The 21,945-nt window shown below is 47.4% G+C and overlaps 2 protein-coding genes across 2 annotated transcripts in view; one reads left to right on the forward strand and one right to left on the reverse strand.

The window, feature by feature from the left end:
* Positions 1-723, forward strand: part of TRMT61B (tRNA methyltransferase 61B) — a 356,558-nt gene extending 355,835 nt beyond the window's left edge. Inside the window, exons 6-7 of the mRNA XM_069608720.1 lie at positions 342-422; positions 597-723. Coding sequence (XP_069464821.1) covers positions 342-422; positions 597-685 — 170 coding nt within the window. The 3' untranslated portion in view covers positions 686-723. The remainder of the gene's footprint in view (positions 1-341; positions 423-596) is intronic.
* Positions 724-937: 214 nt separating this feature from the next.
* Positions 938-21,945, reverse strand: part of SPDYA (speedy/RINGO cell cycle regulator family member A) — a 1,164,271-nt gene continuing 1,143,263 nt past the window's right edge. Inside the window, exon 8 of the mRNA XM_069608721.1 lies at positions 938-1,055. Coding sequence (XP_069464822.1) covers positions 970-1,055 — 86 coding nt within the window. The 3' untranslated portion in view covers positions 938-969. The remainder of the gene's footprint in view (positions 1,056-21,945) is intronic.

Consider the following 21,945-nt stretch of genomic DNA (forward strand, 5'->3'; position numbering starts at 1 on the left):
AACATTCTGAGCGCATTGAAACAATTGAGCCACACTGTGAAAAGCGTGCAGTGCAGCTGTGTAGTAAGATATATTTTAGGCATATCCCTGATAAGGTGGTAGGAGGAGATGCATGTATAACAGGCCTCACTGTCGCACAGGGTATTTACTGTATTGCTTGCTGCAAAAGGTTTCTAGCATGTCGCCTAAGATTACAAATGTCCATGACAGGCACTTCGTTATTTTTGATAGTATCATTACAATATTGCATACAATTTAAGTTTGTTGAACAATTCAAAATCTGTTTTTTAGAAGAAAATCAATGTTCTGGCTGTAATGCTACTGTTCCTTTCACTCTGCAGAGTCTGTGTTGGAGGATGGCTTACCATTTGGTTCAGTTCCATACATTGCAAGACCCCTTCCATGGCAAACTGGTCACACAGGTGAGATTTAATGTTACATCTTCAAAGATTTGATATATGCTGTAAAGATGTTTGCAGTTAAATGTAGGAAACTGTAGACATCTGACAGAAATAGTAACAAAATGACACTTAAAATCCTATCTTGTACTTGTTTTTTCTTTCTTTTAATGCCTTTATATTTTTTTTTTACACTAGCTTTCCTTGTCAAGTTGAGAAAATTCAAACCAGCTTCTACAATCCCGGTGCCAAAAGACAAGCTGCTAAAAGAAAAGGAAATCCCTTGATATGTTATGTTTTTAATAATAAAAATACATTTATATTACCAATGTTTTGGACTTGGACTATTTACACATTGTACTTTTTATTTTTAAAATTATTTTTGTAATATGTGCAAATACCTAATATCAGGTAACATTGAAAATGTCCAGCAAAAATAAAATAAACAGAACAGTGAACTGTGCAACTAAAATAATTTATGGTTTAAAATTAACCATAAACCGAGTTATCATTCTGTATTTATTCGGAAATGGACAGGAACATTTAAAAAAAAAGCATTTTCCCATACTATTCATTCTTCATTTCCTGTAAACCACTCCATAGATTTGTCTTGCATGTAACATCCTGTCTTTGTGGTGTTTGATTGTCTCTGGACATCTGTGGAAACAAAAAATACATAAAGGTTATCGTTTTTACATGGGTTGTGCTACTTGGTATAGTTAGCACTTAAACCGCACAATAGAATTAATCATTGCTTAAGGGCATGACAAAGGCCTAAACTATGTGGTGAAAAATACTGTGTGCTGGCGAGAGGTGTACATAAATTGCAAAACACAAGTGAAAGTGTCCCTGTGCAACACGTTGAATCCTAATGCAGCAGGCACAAACAGTAAAGCAATCCCGAGCAGGAAAGGACACCTCCAAATACCTTAGTTTAGTTACTTTATCTGTACAGCGCGCCAAGCCCTGAGGCATCTTGGCGCAGGTCTTACATATACATTTGTTACAGCGGTAAACATTTGCATATTATACATTGAGAAAAACAAAAATAGACCTATGAAAGAAGATATACAAATTATACAATATTACAAACTGAGTAGTAGATGCAATAGTTTTCATGAAGTGCAGTACAGTAGGGAGATAACAAGTGGATACTGAGGTTATCCAAGTCTATTGCCAGGTTTTCAAATTTTTCCTGAAGGAAAAGTAAGACGGTTCAGTTCTAAGCGTTAGAGATAGGGTCTTCCACAGTTGGGCTGCTAGCACTGGGAAGCTGTTGCCTCCCGCTCTTTATAGTTTGAATTTAGGGATTATAAGGTGTTAGGCAGAACCCTGTGCAGTTCCCTTAGGGACCACTGCAAATGGCTTAAGACTACAGGTGTTGGCAGTACACCCAATTGGTAGCAGTCTGTACCACCTAGATTTACCTGGTAGCTGTGGCTGAGCAGCCAGACTTCTCTCAAGAAGAGTTAGACAGTATATAGAGTATACAAGATGGGTACCAAAATACAGTAGCACAAGCAAACACTGACCAGAGCTTTGGTAACAAAATATATGATTATTTATGTAAAGACACACTTAGAAACAATCCAGCACTATTATTGTAAGCAAGTTCAAAACACAGTCACTATTAATATATATACATCCCTTATTCCTTATTAGACAAGTCTTAGTTAACACCACTTATTTTCAGACAGAGGTGATCGCTTAACTAAAGATGGCACTACAATAAGTTAAGAAAAAGGGAGGGAAAAGGGCAGAAATTAGGAAAAGCACACAACACAATACTTTAGAAACAACCAGCAAGGCAGGAAAGTCAAAGTCTACTTGTGAGCAAAAAGTTCCCTCTTAGAGAGAACAGAGCACCAATGCGCCCAAGATAACAGTTTAAGAGGCTTTGAAAGTCTTACAGGGAGTTCAGGAAAGAATTAGTTCCGCTCTGAAAAGTTCTGTTAGCCAGCCTAGCGCCAACCCAAGTGGTAAGTTGAGGATTTAAGAGACACCCCACACAGACCGTTGCGAGGGAGGCCAGGCGGACACAGTACCTTGAAAGTGGAGAGAATCCTCCAGCGGGGGCAGTTGTTCCTGGCAGCGGGTGCAAGTCGCAGCGTCGTCCAGAGGAAGAGAAGATTTTGACGTGGAGGAAAGCTGAAGGTCGTTGCACTGCCAGGGAAGAAACCAGCCGCGGAGTTCTCCGGTTAAAAGGTACTACCCTTTTATTTGCGGTAGTGGTAAAACGTGGTATCCCGGTTGCCGGGGTGCTTGGCACAGGCAAGGCGGCCATGAGATGATCTGGGAAGGCAAAATGGCGGGCAAACTGGTTATCCCCACCAGTCAAAGGAAGAAGACTCTTCGGGATGAAGATCTCCTCTGTCGTTGGAAGAAGTGGTGAGACGGTTCTGCAAGGCTCCACCGGTGGTGTCGTCGTTGCAGGTCGGCTCAGCGTCTCCCTCTTCGGATTCTTTGGTCCTGTGGCGACTTCTGAAGTTCCAGTCCCCAAAGCCCTGCTTTTATGCAGAAAACCCCCATTCATCAGTCCTAGCTGTCACTCAAACATGCTAAGTGGTGAGCCGGGCGGCCACCACTGGGCCAATCACACAAGAATGCGACTTGAGTTGCCGAGGCAACTCAGTCCGGGGTGCCTAAACCCCCCTCCCACACATCCAGTAGACCCAGACAGAGTGGCACCACTTTTGGAGGCTTCTGTGGAGAGGCCCGCCAAAAAGTGGAACAAAGGGCTCGACTTGGGTTGGAGTTACAGAGGCGAACACAAACGCCATTTTAAAACAGAGTCCTGGCAAAAAGACCCAACCAGGGAATAAATATTAAATAAATAACCCAGCGCTATCTTTAACATTGCACCAAAAAGCGGTGCGTTTAAAATGAATGGGAAAAACCCATAGTAAATATTCTTAAGGAATATTTTGCGTGGTAACCACTGCCACCAGCCAGAAACTCGCCGAGGGGGGCTGCAGTGCCCCTCGAAAAACAGACCCAGGGGCAATCTAATTACCCCTACCAGTACTTCCACAATATGATGGTTTGTACTGGTTCTGTCCCCAATTTAAGACTAGTAAAGTCAATGGTGACTTTACATGCCCTGGGAGACAGTAGTCAGTCCCAGGGTATGGAGTCTATGTTTGGGGGTCACTATGACACCCCTGTGTTACTGCACTGAGGGTGCTGTGTAACACACTTACCAAAAACCACATGAAGCCCTATGGAGTAAAAGACCTCATAGCCCATTAAAAACACATTACAAAGTCAAAGGATATCTCAAATCATGCCTAAGAGTGGGAGAAAGAGTCTCACTCTTAGCAGGAGAAAAAAATAAACCCCAAAAATCCAGCAAAGCTGCTGCGGGACTCACTAGGATTGGGAAATTAGCCTTAATAGAGAATTCTCGCTAACGTAAGGCAGTGTTCTTAAGCAGATCTGGTAGGGCGTTATGAGGTATGGCGTGCAAAGTTGTTATTCAGGTATCTTGGTGCTAGGATGCAAGACATTTATGTGTGAGTGACAAGGTTTTGAAAGCAATTCTTTGGTTGATGGGGAGCCAGTTCAGGTTGCGTCTGTATGCCGAGATGTGGTGGCATCTGGGGATGTTCAGTGCTGCTCTGATGGCGTTATTTTGTATTACTTGAATCTTTATGTTCCTTTGGTTGGTACCTGTTATGTACTGTACTGTTATTCTATATATTAATTTAGTGAGAGAGTCTAGGTAGAACATGGAATATCAGAATGTTAGAAAGGAGTTCTGGAATGTAGGGTGCTAGGAAGGTCAGTTGCGATATGAATAAAGGACGATGAAGATGCATTGCTTAGCGTGATCTATTAAATAATTTAAAGAAGTATCAACATAACAATGGCGACGAGGATGAACGGGATTCATCTGAAGGAATGACCCGGAGGACGAACGGGGCCAAAACTAATACAAAGACGTCTGGAAAGAAATACAAACTGTACAATATTACGGAGGGCATGATATCGCGGGATTGAAAGAACGAATGAACGGCAATCCTGAAAGTTGATCGGCACTTGAGGTAGGAGGATTCACGATAATTTAAGTACAACCGCCAAAAGTAAAACAGTGTGAAATGTATAGTCGATACGTGGCTGGCGAACGACACGAGGGAGAAAGCATTATTTGACTAAGCGAGCGAGAAACTTACCTGGGTGCGAGAGTGAAGAAAAAAGGACCTATGTGCGTCGGGATACGTGCCATGATAAGGAAGTAAAAAAAGAGGAAAGGACCTGCGGACGTGAGGATACGTGCCACCATCTTGGAGGGCATTGTAATGAATTGAAATTTGGTTCGGCACGGAAAATAAAATCATCATCAAGACAATTCCACCTCAAGAAAGAATGACTTACTGGTGGCTGCAGTCAATGCACAAATAATTCCACTCAACAGAGATCATGAAAGATATGTTTTCAATCAATATACACAAAGCCTGCACAAAACAATAGCTCAATTTGTACTGAGATTGCAAAAGACCACATTTTGTGAATTTACCAACTTCAATGATGATGAAGCAATACGTTTGAGAGTTATTGAAGGATGCTTGTCGCAATTTAGAAAGCACCTGTTAAAAAAAAAAAAAACATACCCATGAAGGAAGTATTGGAACTCGCCAGAGTATATGAGAGGGTAGACACTCAAGCGGCCAATATAGAAAACCCGAAGAAAATAGACACTAGTGCTGTTATGAATAAGAATACCCAATGGCAAAGGAGATATTCTGGCATAGGATCACCAAGTCTGATGCACAGGGGCATGGGAGAGACAATGCTACAGGTGCGGATTTGAGTTTCCTCACAAATGGCCATGCCCCACGATGGGCCAGTTATGTCTGCGATGTGGACAGGAGAATCACTTCCAAACAATGTGCCGAGAATGAATAAACACACCGTCCAATAACTACAGCTTTAACCCACAAGTAATGCCAAATAGAAGATATGATAACCAAAGAAGTGTAGGACGACGGAATCCTGCAGAAAGGGAGACGCGACTTTACCCCGGGTCGAGACTGAATCCACAAACATCTCGACCAGGTTTTGTCAGAGCCAGGGATGATTTACAGATTGAGACAACTGATCAAAATATGCAAGAAGTGAGACAGAGAATAACAACGAACAATGAGTCTCAAGATCAAGAAGGGGTACAATATGAAGACCCATATGAGAATCCACCAATATCACCGGCGTTATGAGGGAGAAATACCGCCGACTGATTATCATCAAGAATATGAATATGACAGGTGCAGCAAAGAATATGTGAGATTAATATGCGACAAAGAAAGCGGAAAGAATGCAATAAAATTGGTAGTGAATTTGAATGGGGAGGATATACCTTTCTTGGTGGTTACTGGAGCTACGGTCAATGTCATGAGTGAAGAAATGTATAGGAAAATAGCTGGACAACATCCACTACATTCCACGAAAGGTGCAATTTTCCAATGGGGAGCTGAGCAGCCACTACTGAACAAAGGACTATTTCGATGCAATTTGATTCACATGGGAAGGTGTATACCAACTAATATACATTTCATTAAGAGCCCTGTTGTTGGTAGGTGCCTAATTAGTTGCAAAACTGCAACAAATTTAGGACTTATTGATGTAAAATACAATCGATCTGAAAAGATACACGGTGTTCCTTCAGGGTCCCAGACCATAGGGTGCATGTTCAGAGAAAAGTGGATCTAGAAAAGCTGAAGGCGGAGTTCCTGAAATTATTTCAAGGAGTTGGAAGGTTGAAAACCAACAGTGTACATCTGCCCATTGATAAGTCAATTCAGCCGGTCCCACAACATCCGAGACGCATAGGCTTTCATTTGCAGAAAAGAGTATCACAGGAAATGAAACAATTGAAAGATAATGACATCATTGAAAGGATTGAGAATGGCTCAACCCCATGGGTCTCCCCATTGGTGGTAGTTCCCAAATCTAATGGGCGGCTTCGACTATGTGTGGATATGAGGATACCAAATACGGCCATATTGAGAGAAAGACATCCGGGTCAGAATATAGAAGACATGATCATTCTTTTAAATCAAGCCAGTAGATTCAGCAAACTGGATCTGAACCAGGGATACCATCAATTGGTGATTGATCTGGAGTCTCGGCCAATAACTACTTTCAGCACTCATGAGGGTTTATTCAGATCTGACACTTGGCTTTGGTGTCTCTTCGGCAGCTGAAATGTTTCAGGAAGCCATCAGAAAAGTTATAGCACCAGCACAAAATGCATTTAATTATAGCGATGATATTGTTGTATACGGGACTGACCAGGCCCAGCATGATGATGCTTTGAGGCAAGTGTGCTGGTTATTACAGGAGAGTGGGCTGACCCTGAATGCTCAGAAGTGTGAAATAAATAAAGGAAGCCTAACATTTTTCGGGCACATAATCTCGGAAGATGGCATGAAGGCTGATCCAGAGAAGGTGAGAGTGATATTGGACTTGAAGCCTCCAAGAGATGTAACGGAACTGATATCTTTTCTTGGAACGGTGGGATACTGTGCAAGATATTTGCCGGAATATGCTACACTTACTGATCCTTTGAGGCAATTATTGAAAAAAGACGTAGCATTTATGTGGAATGAAGACTGTGAAGAGAGCTTTAAGAGCATAAAGAGAGAGCTGGCGAATGATAGACAATTAGCATATTTTAATCCAGAATGGGACACTGAAGTGATTGCTGATGCAAGTGAGTCATCAGAAGATAAACAGCATGTTGTTGCCTATGCTAGTCGAGCTCTGAGTAACATTGAGCAGGCTTACTCACAGGCAGAGAGAAAGAGTCTTGCCGCTGTATGGGCTTGTGAAAAATTCAACTACTTTATAATTGGAAAGCCTTTCGTACTGGTGACAGATCAAGCATTAATTACGCTACTTGGGAATCCAAGAGTCAAGATGCCTCCCAGAATTGAGCGATGCGGTATACGATTGCAGGAATATGATTACAAGACTTTACATAGGTCAGGGAAAGATTCAAATCCAGCTGATTATTTGTCAAGACACCCAGTGAATCACAAAATGCAGACGGAAGCGGAAGAGTATGTGTCGTATATATCATTAAATGCGTTGCCCATTGCAATAACGAAGGAGGTATTCATGAACAAAAGTCAAACTGATCCGATGATAAAAGTAGCAGTTCGACTCACGCAGACTGGGAAATGGCACTGCATTGACCAGGAAAAGGAGTTGAAAGAAGGGGACATGAAAGATTTGAGGAAGTTGGCGAAAAGGAGGAGTGAGTTGTCTGCAACAAGAGAAGGGATAATCCTAAGGGGAATCAGACTCCTAGCGCCAAAGAGTTTGAGGAAAGCTTTAGTGATGTTGGCTCATGAAGGGCATAGAGGGGTAGTAAACGCGAAGAAAATACTGAGGAATCAAGTATGGTTTCCATGTATGGATGTGATAGTAGAAGACTCTGCAAAATTGTTTTGCGCGTCAAGTAACGACCCCCAATACTCAGGCAACACCGCTTCAAGTTGTGCCACTTCCTACAGGACCGTGGAATCGAGTGGCTCTTGATTTCTTTGGGTCACTAGAAGGAGGATATCTATTGGTGGCCATAGATGAGTACTCAAGGTTTCCGTTGGTAAAACAAGTTCAATCCACGGCGTTCCATTATGTAGTGGTGGTATTGGATGAACTCTTCAGTGAGTGGGGAATACCACAGACCATCAAAATGGACAATGGAGCACCTTTTCAAGGTCATGAATTTAGCAAATTTGCAGCGCACATGGGATTCAAACACCAGAAGATAACACCTTTGTGGCCGCAAGCAAATGGGATGGCAGAAAGATTCATGAGTTCTTTAAAACGGACCAGACAAAAAGCTGTTGTGGACAATGTCATTTCCACAAGCCGTCTCACAGATGTTACGAAGCTACCGGAACACTCATGAAATGACAAGACACTCCATCGGAATGGCTTATCAAATATAAGCCACGAATTAGACTTCCTAGAGTGGAGGACTACACAGCTGAGGAGGACAATGAAATTAGAGAGATCAAATTAAACGATTGAAGACAAAAGAATGGGTGGATTGCAAAAGGAAGGCCGCAGATGAACAAGTTACTTCTTACCTGGTAACATTCTTTCGATGGGATGTTCCTCCGACGTATTCCTTATCTTAGATAATTCATCCCCAGCTTGCTGGCCTCGGAATTTTTTTCTCTGTAGAGGGTGCTGTGCGTCGACGTCCGCCGAGTTGGTGTCCCTCGACAGCCACCGTATCGGCGCTGACGTCACCATGCCCATAAATAGCCACGCGCGGCGTCCGTTGCTCAGTTCAGTTTTGTAGCACAAGATAAGCCTTGCATTGGCTATTGACCTTGAAGGAGTGTGAGCTGCAACCACATGGGAAGTATTACTGCAGGGATGGATGGGAGGGGTGATGAGGAATACATCGGAGGAACATCCCATCGAAAGAACGTTACCAGGTAAGAAGTAACTTGTTCTTCGAAGGGATTGTGTTCTCCGACGTATTCCTTATCTTAGATAGACTCCCATAGCAGTGGTATGTAATTGGAGGTGGGAGTAAGAATGTCATGTATCCCTTTTAGGAATGAACCGAATGTAATACGGCTTTGCCAAATCTGGTCTCTTGACTAGCGGAGGAATCCAGGTTGTAAAATCTTGTGAATGTATGTGCGGACGACCATGTGGCAGCCGCGCATATGTCTCGGACCGGTACCCCTCTTTGGAGGGCCGGAGAGGCTGCGATACCCCTGGTTGAATGAGCCCTAAGATTTTGAGGGGGCTCTTTCCCTGCCAGTTTGTAACATTGCAGAATGGCCAAAATAATCCACCTGGAAATGGTCTGTTTTGTTATGGGTAGTCCCAACTTGTGACCTGAGTAGCCTACAAACAGTTGGTCTGCTTGCCTAATCCTAGCAAGTCTTCTGATGTAAAAGCTTAGAGCTCGCCTTGGGTCCAGCCTATGTAGCCTTTCTTCCTCTTTCCCCGGATGGGGGGGGGGAGGGTAGAACGAGGGGAAGGTCATTTTCTGAGTGATGTGAAATTCAGAAACCACCTTTGGGAGGAAATTAGGCTTCACCTGTAGGACAAATTTGTCCTTATGGAAAATCGTATGGGGGGGGGGGTTTACAAGATAGAGCTTGTAATTCGCTCACCCTCCTAGCAGATGTTAGTGCTACTAATAAGACAGTTTTAAGGGTGAGAAATCTCAGCGAACAAGAGTGGAGTGGTTCGAAGGGAGTACCCATTAGGACATTTAAGACTAAATTTAAGTCCGATAAGGGAACTTGGAATGGTCTTGGAGGATAGACATTAGTTAATCCCTTGTGAAATTGTATTACTAAGGGTAGTTTGAAATACGATGGTTCCTCTGCAGTGCGCTTGAAGATTGATAGCGCCGCGAGATAGCCTTTTACAGTGCCAACTTGAAGGCCTGAGTTTGCAAAGCAGAGTAGAAACGATAACACAGTTGGTGTACCACATGAAAAAGGATCGATATTGTCCTCGCTACACCAGCTGCAAAATCTGTTCCAACGGCAGCGGTATAAAGACTTTGTTGCTGGCCTTCTGGCCGAAAGCAACACCTCCATGACGTCATCAGGGAGGTCCCAATCCTTGTACCTCAACCTTTCATAAACCAAGCGTGAAGGTTGAGGGTTTTTATTTCTGGATGGAGAACCTGACCTCCCTTCTGCGAGAGAAGATTCTCTTTGAGTGGAAGACGGATTGGAGGGCAGATGGACATATCCAGAAGGTCCGGGTACCACGTTTTCCTTGCCCAGTTCAGGGCAATTGGGATCATGGTTTTCCGGAATCTTCTCAACCTCCTGATCATTTGAGGAATAACAGGGACTGGTGGAAACGCGTAAAGGAGTGGAAACTCCCAGTCCACTACGAACGCGTCCCCTAGAGCTCCTCTCGGGGGAAATTCCCTTGAACAGAAAAGATCGCACTTCCTGTTGGTACTGGTGGTGAACAGATCCACCTGAGGGGTTCCCCAAAGGGCAAAGATCTCTTGAAGGACTTCCTGAGCTAGCTCCCACTCGTGGGAGACTGTGCTCTGCCTGCTCAGAGCGTCCGCTCTCAAGTTCTTCTCGCCGGCTAGGTGAACTGCCGATAGAGCGATTCCTTCCTGAATTGCCCAAAACCAGAGCTGCATTGCCTCTCTGCACAGTGGCAGTGACCCTACGCCTCCGCTTTTGTTGAGGTAGTGCATGGCCACCGTGTTGTCCGTCATTATCAGGACATTTCTCCCCTGTACTGATGGCAGGAAAACTTTCAGCGTCTGATGGCTCTCAGCTCTAATAGGTTGATGTGTAGTCTGGACTCCGATGGAGACCAACGACCGCTGATGGTCGAGTCGTTGGCATGGGCTCCCCACCCCGTGAGTGAGGCGTCTGTGACTACTGTTATCTACGGCCATGGTTGCCAAAAAAGTTCTCCTTTCACGATGTTCTCTGGATAGGCCCACCATTGAAGGTCGTGGGCTACCTTGTCCGGAATCCAAAGGCGATCTGTCATTCTTCCTGAGAACTGTGACCACTGGGTTCTTAGTGCCCACTGGAGAGATCTCATTCTCAGGCGAGCCTCTGGCAGAGGGAAGATGCAGGATGCCATGAAGCCTAGCAATCTCAAAGTCGAAGGCTGGGAGATGTTGCGCATTCTGAAACTTGTTGACCATCTGCAGAATATCTTGAGCCCTCACCTCTGGTGGCGAGGCTTTTCCCAGGGAAGTGTCCAGGACCGCTCCAATGAACTGGAGTCTCTGTGATGGTATCATCTTTGACTTCTTTAAATTGAGGGAGAAGCCCAGTTTGTGAAGGAAGTGGCCGATATAATCTAGCTGAATCTGAGCTTGTTCTGGAGATGCAGCTCTGATCAGCCAATCGTCCAGGTAGGGGTAGACGTGAATCCCTTCCCTCCTTAGACTTGCAGCCACTACCGACATTGGCTTGGTGTAGATCCTCGGGGCGGAGGTCAGCCCAAATGGCTGAACTTGAAATTGATAATGAGAGCCGCCAATTGCGAACCTCAGGTATTTCCTGTGTTTGAGATGGATTGGCACATGGAGGTCCAGAGATACCAGCCAGTCCTGGAGCTGGAGGGCCTGAAGGATCTGAGAGAGAGTTACCATCTTGAACTTGTCCTTCCTGAGGAACTTGTTCAATTCTCGTAAGTCCAAGATGGGTCTCCGTCTTCCATCCTTCTTCGGTATCAAGAAGTAGGGGGAATACCAACCTTTGTTCCTCTCCGCTACAGATACCGGTTCTATGGCACCTTTCTCTAGCAGGTCTACAATTTCCTGCAAGAGGAGCGGATCTGGAACGTTTAGAGAGTTGTTCCCCGGTGGATGACTCTGAGGGATGTGTAGAAAGGGTAGGCAGTAACCTTGGCCAACTGTCTCCAATGCCCAAGCATCTGAGGTAATAGCCTGCCATTCCGTCAGATGGTGAGTTAACCTGCCCCCTACAGGTGTTTTGTGTGGAAAGACATCAGAGTGGTTTGGGGGCGGCTGATGCAGATGCCGAGGGTAAAGATTCACCTGCTGCTGCTGTGGCCTTAGTACTTTTGACCCGTCCACCTCGGGTGTATCTCTTTTGGCCTCTTTGAGCCGGCTGTCCTCTGCCTCTCCCGAATGTGGAGTAATAGCGAAAGGACTTTCCTCTCCAAGAGGATCCTGAGGGGAGAAAAGGAGTTTGGCGGATTGCAGCTCCTAAAGATTTTGCTGCTGCTTTAGATGTTTGCACCCTTTCCAGACTGTCATCAGCCTTTTTACCGAATAAAGAAGAGCCCTCAAAGGGCATATTCAAAAGTCTGGCCTGTACATCTGGAGCAAAGCCAGACTTTCGTAACCACGCATGCCTGCGGATTGTAGTACTTGCTGCCATGGCCCTGCTGATACTGTCAGCGGAATCAATGCTAGTTTGACGAGATTCGCACATGGCATCTTTGCCATCATTAATGATGTTAAGGAAGGCTTCCCTTTCTTCTCCTTCCGGTATGCAGTCAGCCGCTGATGAAGCACACTCCCACAGTGTGTGACTGAACCTGGCGAGCGTACAAGTGGCGTTGATGGATTTCAACACCATACTACAAGCAGAAAATACTTTTTATTGCCATAGACTCGTACCTTTTGTCATCCCTGTCCTGTGGAACAGTGGGATAAGCGGATCTGCTGCTTGATGACGTTGCCACTTGAACCACCAGGCTCTCTGGAGTCGGGTGTTTTGATAAATATTCAGGGTCAGCCGCAGATACCCTATACTTGGCTGACAATTTTTTATTGACTGCAGGGATAACCTAAGGAGTTTCCCAATTTGATGACATTTTCCTTTTTAAAGCTGTATGGAAAGGAACCACAGGATCCTCCTGTGGACCTTTCATCTGGTATGGCTGTAAGGTCATCCTGTTGAAAAACAGGTGAAGGTGCAGACCAACCCATGAATTCAATAATTCTTGCCATCAGGGTTCTATAGGGGGTTTCAGCATGTTCCGCTGGGTCTGGTTTGGCAAATTCCACTTCTGGGGAAGTGTCCAACCCACTTGCCTCATGTAAGGATTCCTGTAGGTCTTTCAACCATCTTTCCTCAGAGGTAAAAACCTCTGAAACTGGTGGTGTGGTCCTCTGCAGCCGGAAGGGTCTTTCTTGATCAGAATCTTCCCCTTCTTCATAGATTGAAGATAAGGTTCTGGGGTACTCTGACCTCGGAAATGGTGTAAAACCCATTTCTAAAGCAGAAGGAGCCAAACTTGTCATTATTGGTCGGGAAAAAGTAGATGTCGACGCCGATGTGAAAGGCTTTGAAGGCGCCGACAAAGGCGTCGAGAAAACTGGAAGAGGCCTCGAGGAACTGGAGAGGATTGGGATCCTGCTCGAGGATGTCGACGACGTTCTCAGTCGTGCTGGAGGTCCTGGGTATAACCGTTGGCTGTGAAGTAGCCGTGGTTTTTTCTTTTATCAGCGTCGACGATGGCGTCGATTCGACCGATGCGTCGAAGAACCCTTCGATAACAGCGTTGATGGCGCCGACTCATTATGAGTCGAAGGGACTTTCGACGATGGCGTCGAAGATGGTGCCTTGCTACCCGATGGCCTGTGGCGCTCTCGGGGGGACTCTTTCGCCGGGTCCAACGACTCACGGCGTTTCGATTTTTGGGTCTTTCACCCAGGGTATCACCCTCAGCTGTCTTCGAGGGGGTCGAGGCCGCTTTCTCGAAGACGCTCAGCATCTTTTTCGTGAATTCCTCCAACTCAGCTGAGAGCTGTTTTGTGGGGCAGGAGACCCTTTCCGGGGAAACAGACGATGACGAGGAAGGGGATCTTCGTCTCTTTTTTGAGTGTCTAGATCTCGACAAGTGGTGGGAGCTACTTCGAGACCTAGAATGGGAATGCTTTCGACGGCGAGGAGACGAATGCTTCGATTCAGCCGAAGAAACTTTTGAGGAGGTTTTAACTGACTTACCTCTCTCGAGCTTCCCCTTGCGCCCCTTCAATGCTTTCGCTGTCATGGACATGCAGTGCTCACACTCCGAACAATGGTGCTCGACTCCCAAGCACCACAAACAGATCCTGTGAGGATCCGTTAGCGACATTTTCTTTCCGCAGTCTTGACATTTTTTGAAACCGGACCGCGGAGTCGTCGGTTCGGATGAGGAAGCCATAGAGTACGAGTTGGTTTTCTCGAGGAATAATAACAGGTTTATCTGACTGGACTGAGCAACGATATTCTGAGGCCCCACGAAGCGCTGAAAAACTGAACTGAGCAATGGACGTCGCGCGTGGCTATTTATGGGCATGGTGACATCGGCGCCGATACGGTGGCTGTCAAGGGACACCAACTCGGCGGACGTCGACGCGCAGCTCCCTCTACAGAGAAAACATTTCCGAGGCCAGCAAGCTGGAGACGAATTATCTAAGATAAGGAAGGAAGAAAGTTACAGGAAGGAGATGTGGTGGTAGTCTAACAGAAGCAGCAAAAGAAAACACTCTAAATATTGACCGATGCTATTGAAGGTCAAAGATATTAAGGGGTCTATGGTCAAGGCGACTGGTAGTGATGGTGAAACAACCAGAAATGTATCCTTTTTCAAAAAAATTGCAAGATGAATGTGAGGAGAAGAGTGGTAAAAGGGATGGGTCGAATGAATTGAATAGTTCTGACATGGACATTGATTTAACCTGGTTGTATGTGGAGGAAGGGGAGTTGTTGGATTGTAATGCGGGGTATACCCAAAGTGAAAGAGAAGGCGATAATGATAACCGGGATGTGAATTTGGGTGTAGTGAACTGTGGAAATAATGACTCTCGTACTGAATCAAGGGACATGAACATTGGTAATGAGTCCCGGGACTTGAACATGAGAAGCAGAGTGGTTCGCAAGCCAACAAGGCTAATTGAACAAATGTAATTAGTTGACAAGTTGATAAGCATTTAGATGATAAGTGAGGGGGGTTGTACTGTACTGTTATTATATATATTAATTTAGTGAGAGTCCAGGTAGAACATGGAACATCATAATGTTAGAAAGGAGTTCTGGAATGTAGGGTGCTAGGAAGGTCAGTTGTGATATGAATAAAACACGATGAAGATGCATTGCTTAGCTTGATTTATTATTAAATAATTCAAAGAAGCATCAACTTAACAGTACCCAAGTAAAGAGTGTTGCAGTAGTCCAGTTTTGATAGGACTAAAGCTCTAGCTATAGAGATGCAATTCAAGGTGGTTAGAAACGGTCTGCAGGCTGTGATTCATTTGCAAGTGTAGACCGTAGAGGACACAGTTGCATTAATTTGTCTCGTTAATGTGAGTGCGGAATCAATGTAAATGCCTAATGTTTTCACATCCTTCGAAACCTTTATGATGTTAATGTTACCATCAATATTGAAGGCTTTACATTGGCCGTCTAATCTGAGTTTTGTTTGGGATCCTAGAAGGAGTAACTCTGTCTTATAAATAAGACAGAGTCCATGTCTCATCATCCAGGCTTGTATGATGAGGTAGATATCAATTCTTGTTTGAGTCTGTTGCATAATCCACAGTGATGGGGATGAGTATTTGGGTGTCATCCGCATAATTTGTATAGGTGACACCCAAATAGTCAAGCTCATCAAACAAAGGCTTTGTGAACACATTATATAGAGTAGAGGAAACACAAGATCCTTGTGGGACTCCACAGGTGACTGGGGCTGGTTCAGTTGAGGCTGACGGTGCAAAGACCTTCATAGACTTGTTGAGAAAAGATTGGATCCAGGTATTGGCTTTGTCGGAGAAGTGTGCCGCTGAGGTTAGATGGCTGCCAAGGACTTTTGTGATTTACTAAAATGAATGCGGCCGACAGGTCTAGTAGTAGTAGTAGTAGGAGTGCGAGTTTTCCCTTGTCTTTACTTCCATACCATGTTTAGGTCTAAAGCCTGATTTTCCTGGGACCTAGGAGGTTGTTTATTTTGAGATGTTCTTGAAACTGCAGATAAGCAGCTCTATCCAGAATGTTCAATAAGAACGGAACAGTGGTGATTGGTCTGTAGTTAGTAGGGATATTTGGGTCTAGAGTAGGCTATTTTAGTAGTGGTAGGACCCAGGCATCTTTTAAATTGTTAGGTACTGTGCTTGTATTGAAGGAGGCGTTAATTAGTGATGTGATGAAGGGAGCCACAACTCACAACTCCACACAGCTACGAGAACCAGAATTGGGGCCACATTGGGGTGCATGATCCCCAGATTCCATGTCATTGACAATTTCTCTGACACGGGATCTCCTTACATTTCCATTCAATACCTGAAGAATGTCAGTCAAGCTCGAGATAGCTAAATCAATGTGAGTCACATTGCTTATCCTCCTGGCTCCGGGCCTAGGTGCTAGGGACCAAGAGATACCTGGAAGTGGTGTAAGATTACTCAGAGACGGGGGGCGTGGCTTGGAGCACCATCGATGTGGTCGCTCCTCTGAAGCCGCCCGTGGGATGCCCGCCGCTGCCGTCAGATTATGGCGGTTCCGCTGAGGCTACTGTGTCGCCAATCCCACCTAAGGCAACCGGAATCTACTCAGCTTAACTTGGCCCGGAATGATCACTGAACGCGGGAGCGTTCTGTCCGAATTTAGCCGCGGAACTCTACCCCCGTCGCCAGCCGAAGGAAACAAGATGGCGGCTTCGCCGGAGCCCAGCAGCACTCTACGTGCCTCGCGGTGACAGGGCTGTGGAGTGCCGGGGAGCCGGAGGGGAGGAACGTGCAGAGGCCTGACACTCCTCGAGGGCCCGCAGACCCCCCAGCGCAGAACCGCCCGGATCGTGTCAGTGGCAGCTGGAGTCCACGGCAAGGGCTTCCCTTGCGGCGGCTTGTGACTGGAGCGCGCTGCGCTCGCATACTCAGCTGGGAGCGGGACTCTGGAGCCGTCGCTCCCCTCCTTTCCTGAGCGGACTCCAAACCCTGACGCACGTGTCTGGGGAGCACCGGGAGCTGCAGGTGGGTCCTCCTCACCCCCGCTCTGATATTCGACTCCGGCCCTTCCCCCCAGCATCAGCCGGCGCCATTGCTAACCACACGCTGGGAACATACGGAGGGACACGAACGAGGTCTCCCCGGTGTTCTACCGGTTCCAGGGACATAGGGGAATAAACGTAGGTCCGAAGGCCGCCACTGCCATCCAAATAAGCTCTGATCTACAGGTCCAACTGCAGCAATACCCCCCCTCCTCCACGCAACATTTGGTGGCCCTGAACCGGACCCAGCCTGCTGAAGAATAAGAGGTCCCCAGCAATCGCCCAAGGTCCCCCCGGACCGCCACATCCTGGGGCGCCCCGGCCCATACACCCACCCAGCGACCTGAATCACCACGGGGCAACGGCCCCGTCTCCCACCAGCCTCTCTTCCACGCTCAAATACACCTTAACAGCTGGCGACGGAGGCCTACGATCTGCAGCCCCAATGATTCTCTGAACTCTGCAGGACCAGATCGGGGAAGGAGCTTGTAGTGTTTTTCACCCCTGGAGTCGCCTCCCGCACTCCTGGTCCCCTCTAACTCACCCGACCGCAACCGCTCAGCACAACAACCATGTCCAGGCAAACAAATGTTAGCAAGGGCACGGATATAACTTACCCCACAGAAGCCACAAGAGGATAGGGGAGCCCTCGCTACTAAAGGGGACCTACTAGCCTTCATGGCGGACATTAAGGAAGAGTTCCGCTCGTGCCTCTCAACTTATCACCAAAGTGGAGCAGACAGACCAGAGGGTTATGGAGGTCGAGCAGAGGCTCGGAGAAATCGAAGACCATACTCTGGACCATACCACCACTCTGGGGGGGAAATGCAGAGATCCATTGATTCCTTGCAACACAAATGCGAGATCCTGGAGTTTAAACACGAAGACCTTGAAAACAGGGCACGTCGCAACAACCTCCGCATCCAGGGCATCCCAACCTCCGTCCCTGACAACAAGCTAACGGACTACCTAGGGAGCTTCTTTGAGGCCCTACTCCCGGACCTAGATAAAGCTCAGCTCTTGCTAGACCAGACCCACAGGCTACGCCTGCGCCGGGGGGTGGATTCAGACCCCCCCAGATGTTATTACCAGGGTCCACTTCTTCACGACCAAAGAGGCCATATCGGCGATCAGCCGCCAAGGGGAGGAGATCACCTTCCAGAGCACTCCACTTCAGATTTACCAGGACCTCTCACCACTCACCCTTTAGAAAAGGAGAGCACTCCGACCCCTGGCACTATTCCTCCAGAACCAGCAGGTCCGCTACAGATGGTTGTTCCCGACGGCCCTACAGTTCACATACAAGGGCACCCTACGCCGGATTAGCCACCTGGAGTACGTGGAGAAAATCATGCACCCAACCTCACCCGAGAGCTCTCCACGCCGAACCCGGAGGGGGCTGGGGACTCTGAGCTACTCCCCTCCCCAAAGCCCAAACGATCGCCATGGTCGACAACACAGCGAAACAGAAGGAGATGATCAGAGGCACTCCCGCGTCCCCATGTTCCAACATCACTTTAGCCTGGACTCACTTGGCCTCACTTAAATTAGGATCTGCCACCTTACTCCTAAACTGATGAGCCTCGAAGACGGAGGCGGCGGGCCATACCCATGGCTCATACCCACTCCAAGGATACTTTCCAACTCTGGTTCCTTGGAAACCCACAGTACACAATACTTGATGGGACAGTTGGCCCTGTTGCCCAAGGGTACGTCCGTACTCACAATGTCTGCCTACCCGCCAGTTAAAGTTGCGGCCCCCGTTGGGGTTCCGCGTTAAAACCTCAAGTGCAGGATGATATTCTAGGGATTCACAGCGGAAATGGCAGTTGAATCACCATCTCACGGCTCCCCCCAAACCCAGTAACGGAGAGTGAAATGACATCGGACCACCAAACCCTGAAGCTCCTCTCCCTAAATGTTAATGGACTGAACTCTCCTAACAAGCGAAAAGCAACCCTATTAAAGCTCCAGGACGAGGATGCTGCGGTAGCCATGCTCCAAGAGACTCATCTTCTGCCGGCAGATGTTACTCGGCTTCGCTCTCGGCTATTCCCGCTTCAATTCTTCGCATCCGAACAAGCAAAAAGGGAGGCACTGCAATCCTTTTTAGAAAAGAATTGAACCCACAAGTTTTGGAAACGAAAACATGCCCCGAAGGCCGATTTACAGCTGTCAAATGCCTCCTGCTAGGAGACCTTTACACCTTTCCTTTATCTCGGTGTATACCCCTAACACTGGACAATCACACTTCTGACACCCTTGGTGCGTCTCTCGCCCGTTTCATAGAGGGCCAAACGATAATCGGAGGGGGTTTCAACGGGGTTACCGACCCCACCAAGGACAGGTCACACCCCCGACTCCAAGCGATTCCACCCCGGCTCTAAGCCTCCTCCGGCTGTTCAGGTCCTTGGAGATAGTAGACTCCTGGCAGGTGCTTCACCCCACCGAAATAGACTACTCCTATTCATTCGTCCACCGAACCTTTTCAAGGATCGACCTGTTCCTGACCTCCCCGCAAACCTTGGCCTTCGTCAAAGAGGCATCCATCGGCACAAGAGCCATATCCGATCACGCCCCAGTGATCTTGGAACTCTGGGCCCAGAACCCCAAAGTCAATAGTTCACGTAAATGGTCCTTATACGACCCGATCCTTAACGATATGGCTACCAGAGACAAGATCGCAGAGGGGATAAGAAATTTCTTTGAGAATCCATCCTCAGACACTTCGCTAGCGAATAATTGGGACGCCATGAAGGCAGTGATTAGGGGTACTCTGATCGCCCAGGGAGCGGCCCATCACCGGGATAGGCGACAGACTCGGATAGCTCTAGAGGATGAGCTGAGGGAGGCTAAGGCAGTCCACAGGGAAAAAGGCTGGTCCCCTAAAACGCAGCGAATCATACGCACGGCGAGAAAAAAACTAGAAGCCCACTATGCGGAACAAACCGCACTGCTAATGGTGAAAGCCAAACAGTCATACTAGGCGAAGAACAACAAGGCGAACAGATTTCTGGGGGCCAAACTAGCCAAGCGGAGACGCATTAATCCGATCACCGGCCTGCGTGATCACAATGGGGTCACACTGTACTCAGAGCCCGAAAAGCAACGTCTAGCAACAGATCACTTGACCCAAATCATGACGGCAACCCCACGGAACCTACCGCAACAGATGGAATACCTGCAGAAGGCAGCATTGCCTCGTCTCCCCGACACGACGAGAGGCGAATTGGAGGAGCCCATTACAGGGGAGGTGGTTGAGGAGGCCATTAAATCACTCAAAACACGGCTCTTCAGCCAGATTTTATAAACTATTTAGATCTCAGCTGCCCCCCCCCCTCTAGTTACTCTGTTCAACTCCTTCAGGGAAACGGGATCAGTAACCCCATCGATGCAGGAATCAACCACCATCCTCCTGCTCAAACCAGGAAATGATCCGAGAAGCCTGACCTCCTATAGGCCGATTGCACTTCTGAACATTGACGCAAACATATATTCAAAAATTCTGGTGACCCGCCTGAGTGGCGTCCTACCAAAGATTATCCACCCCGACCAGGCAGGCTTCATCTTACACCGGACGACAGGTGACAACATTCGGAGAACCTTGAACCTGGTAGACCTTGCCTCCCGGAATTCCCAGAAACTAGTCTTAATGGCACTGGACGCAGCCAAGGCATTTGGTAGGGTGGATTGGACATTCATGAAACACAGCCTGGGGGCCTTCGGCTTCGGGACAACATTCCAAACGATGGTTCTAGCTAACTATAACAGTCCAAGAACCTTCCTGAGAATCAACGGGCATAGCTCGGCTCCGATCCCCCTGCCCTGCAGAACCAGGCAGGGCTGCCCGCTGTCACCCCTGCTCTTTGCACTCACCATGGAGCCCTTTGCCCAAAGAATTGGGTGAAACAACCAAATCAAAGGCCTACAGAGTGGCCCCACGCAACACAAAATCGCCCTATATGCGGACGACGTATTGCTTACGATCTCAGAGGCCCATTCGTCCCTGAAATATGTGCTACGAGAAATAGCCAGCTATGATGAGGTCTCAGGCTTTACAGTAAACTTTGACAAATCATCGGCTTTAAGCATCGGCCACTGGCCAAAATGTGCCCGATAACATGGGAAAAAAGGGCCATCCCCTACTTAGGGGTCCACATCCCAGCTGACCCAAGAGACACGTATAAAGCTAACTTCCCCCGGTTGTTTAAAGAACTGGAAGGAGACCTGAAACGTTGGGCGACCCAAGAGATTTCACTGCTGGGGCGCATCACAGCCTGTAACATGAACCTCCTTCCGAGGTTCCTATACGCCTGCGCCTCCCTCCCAGTAGCGATTCCCGCACCAACTTTTCGCGATATCCAGAGAAAGATGCTGAAATTTATCTGGAAAGGTAAGAGAGCGAGAATCCCCCTCAGAACTCTGCTAGGGGGTTCCAGACTGGGAGGGTTGGGGGTCCCAGACTTGCAGGCCTACAGAGTGGCGGCTCAACTAGCGCAGGTCCAGGCGTGGCAAACTATTACAAACTGCCCTAGATGGGTAGAACTGAAACAATCGCAAGTGCCCCTACCCTTACGATTTTTGCCGCACATCCCACCCCCCCTCAGAGCACAATGGGGAGACCTCCTATCAACCAAGCATACCCTAAGCTCCTGGGACTGGGCGCTGAAGCGAAAGGGAGTACCAAGAGGCCTGAGCCCACGATCCCCGGTCTTCCATAATCCGGCATTCTCACCTGGAGCGAACCCTCGCAACTTTCAGAACTGGATAAAGGGCAGGCAGGAGACTATAGACCAGCTATATATGGGAGAGATCCCCCTCACATTTGAGCAATGTAAGGAAAAGTTCCAACTCCAGGAGAGGGACAGATTCACCTATATCCAACTACGTCACTGGTGCTCGCACCCCCAAACTTTGCAAGCAGCGACACGCCCTCCCACCACCCTGGAACTCACACTCGGAGATCTTCCAGCTCGTGGCAGAATATCCACCCTATATAGGCGCTTCCTAAGCGACTTCCTGGTCACAAGAACCAGCTGCATGTCCCAGTGGGAAGCGGATCTAGGTCACCCAATAG

Source organism: Ambystoma mexicanum, chromosome 4q, assembly GCF_040938575.1.
Source record: "Ambystoma mexicanum isolate Mex_15411 chromosome 4q, UKY_AmexF1_1, whole genome shotgun sequence".
NCBI classification, from domain to species: Eukaryota; Metazoa; Chordata; class Amphibia; order Caudata; family Ambystomatidae; genus Ambystoma; species Ambystoma mexicanum.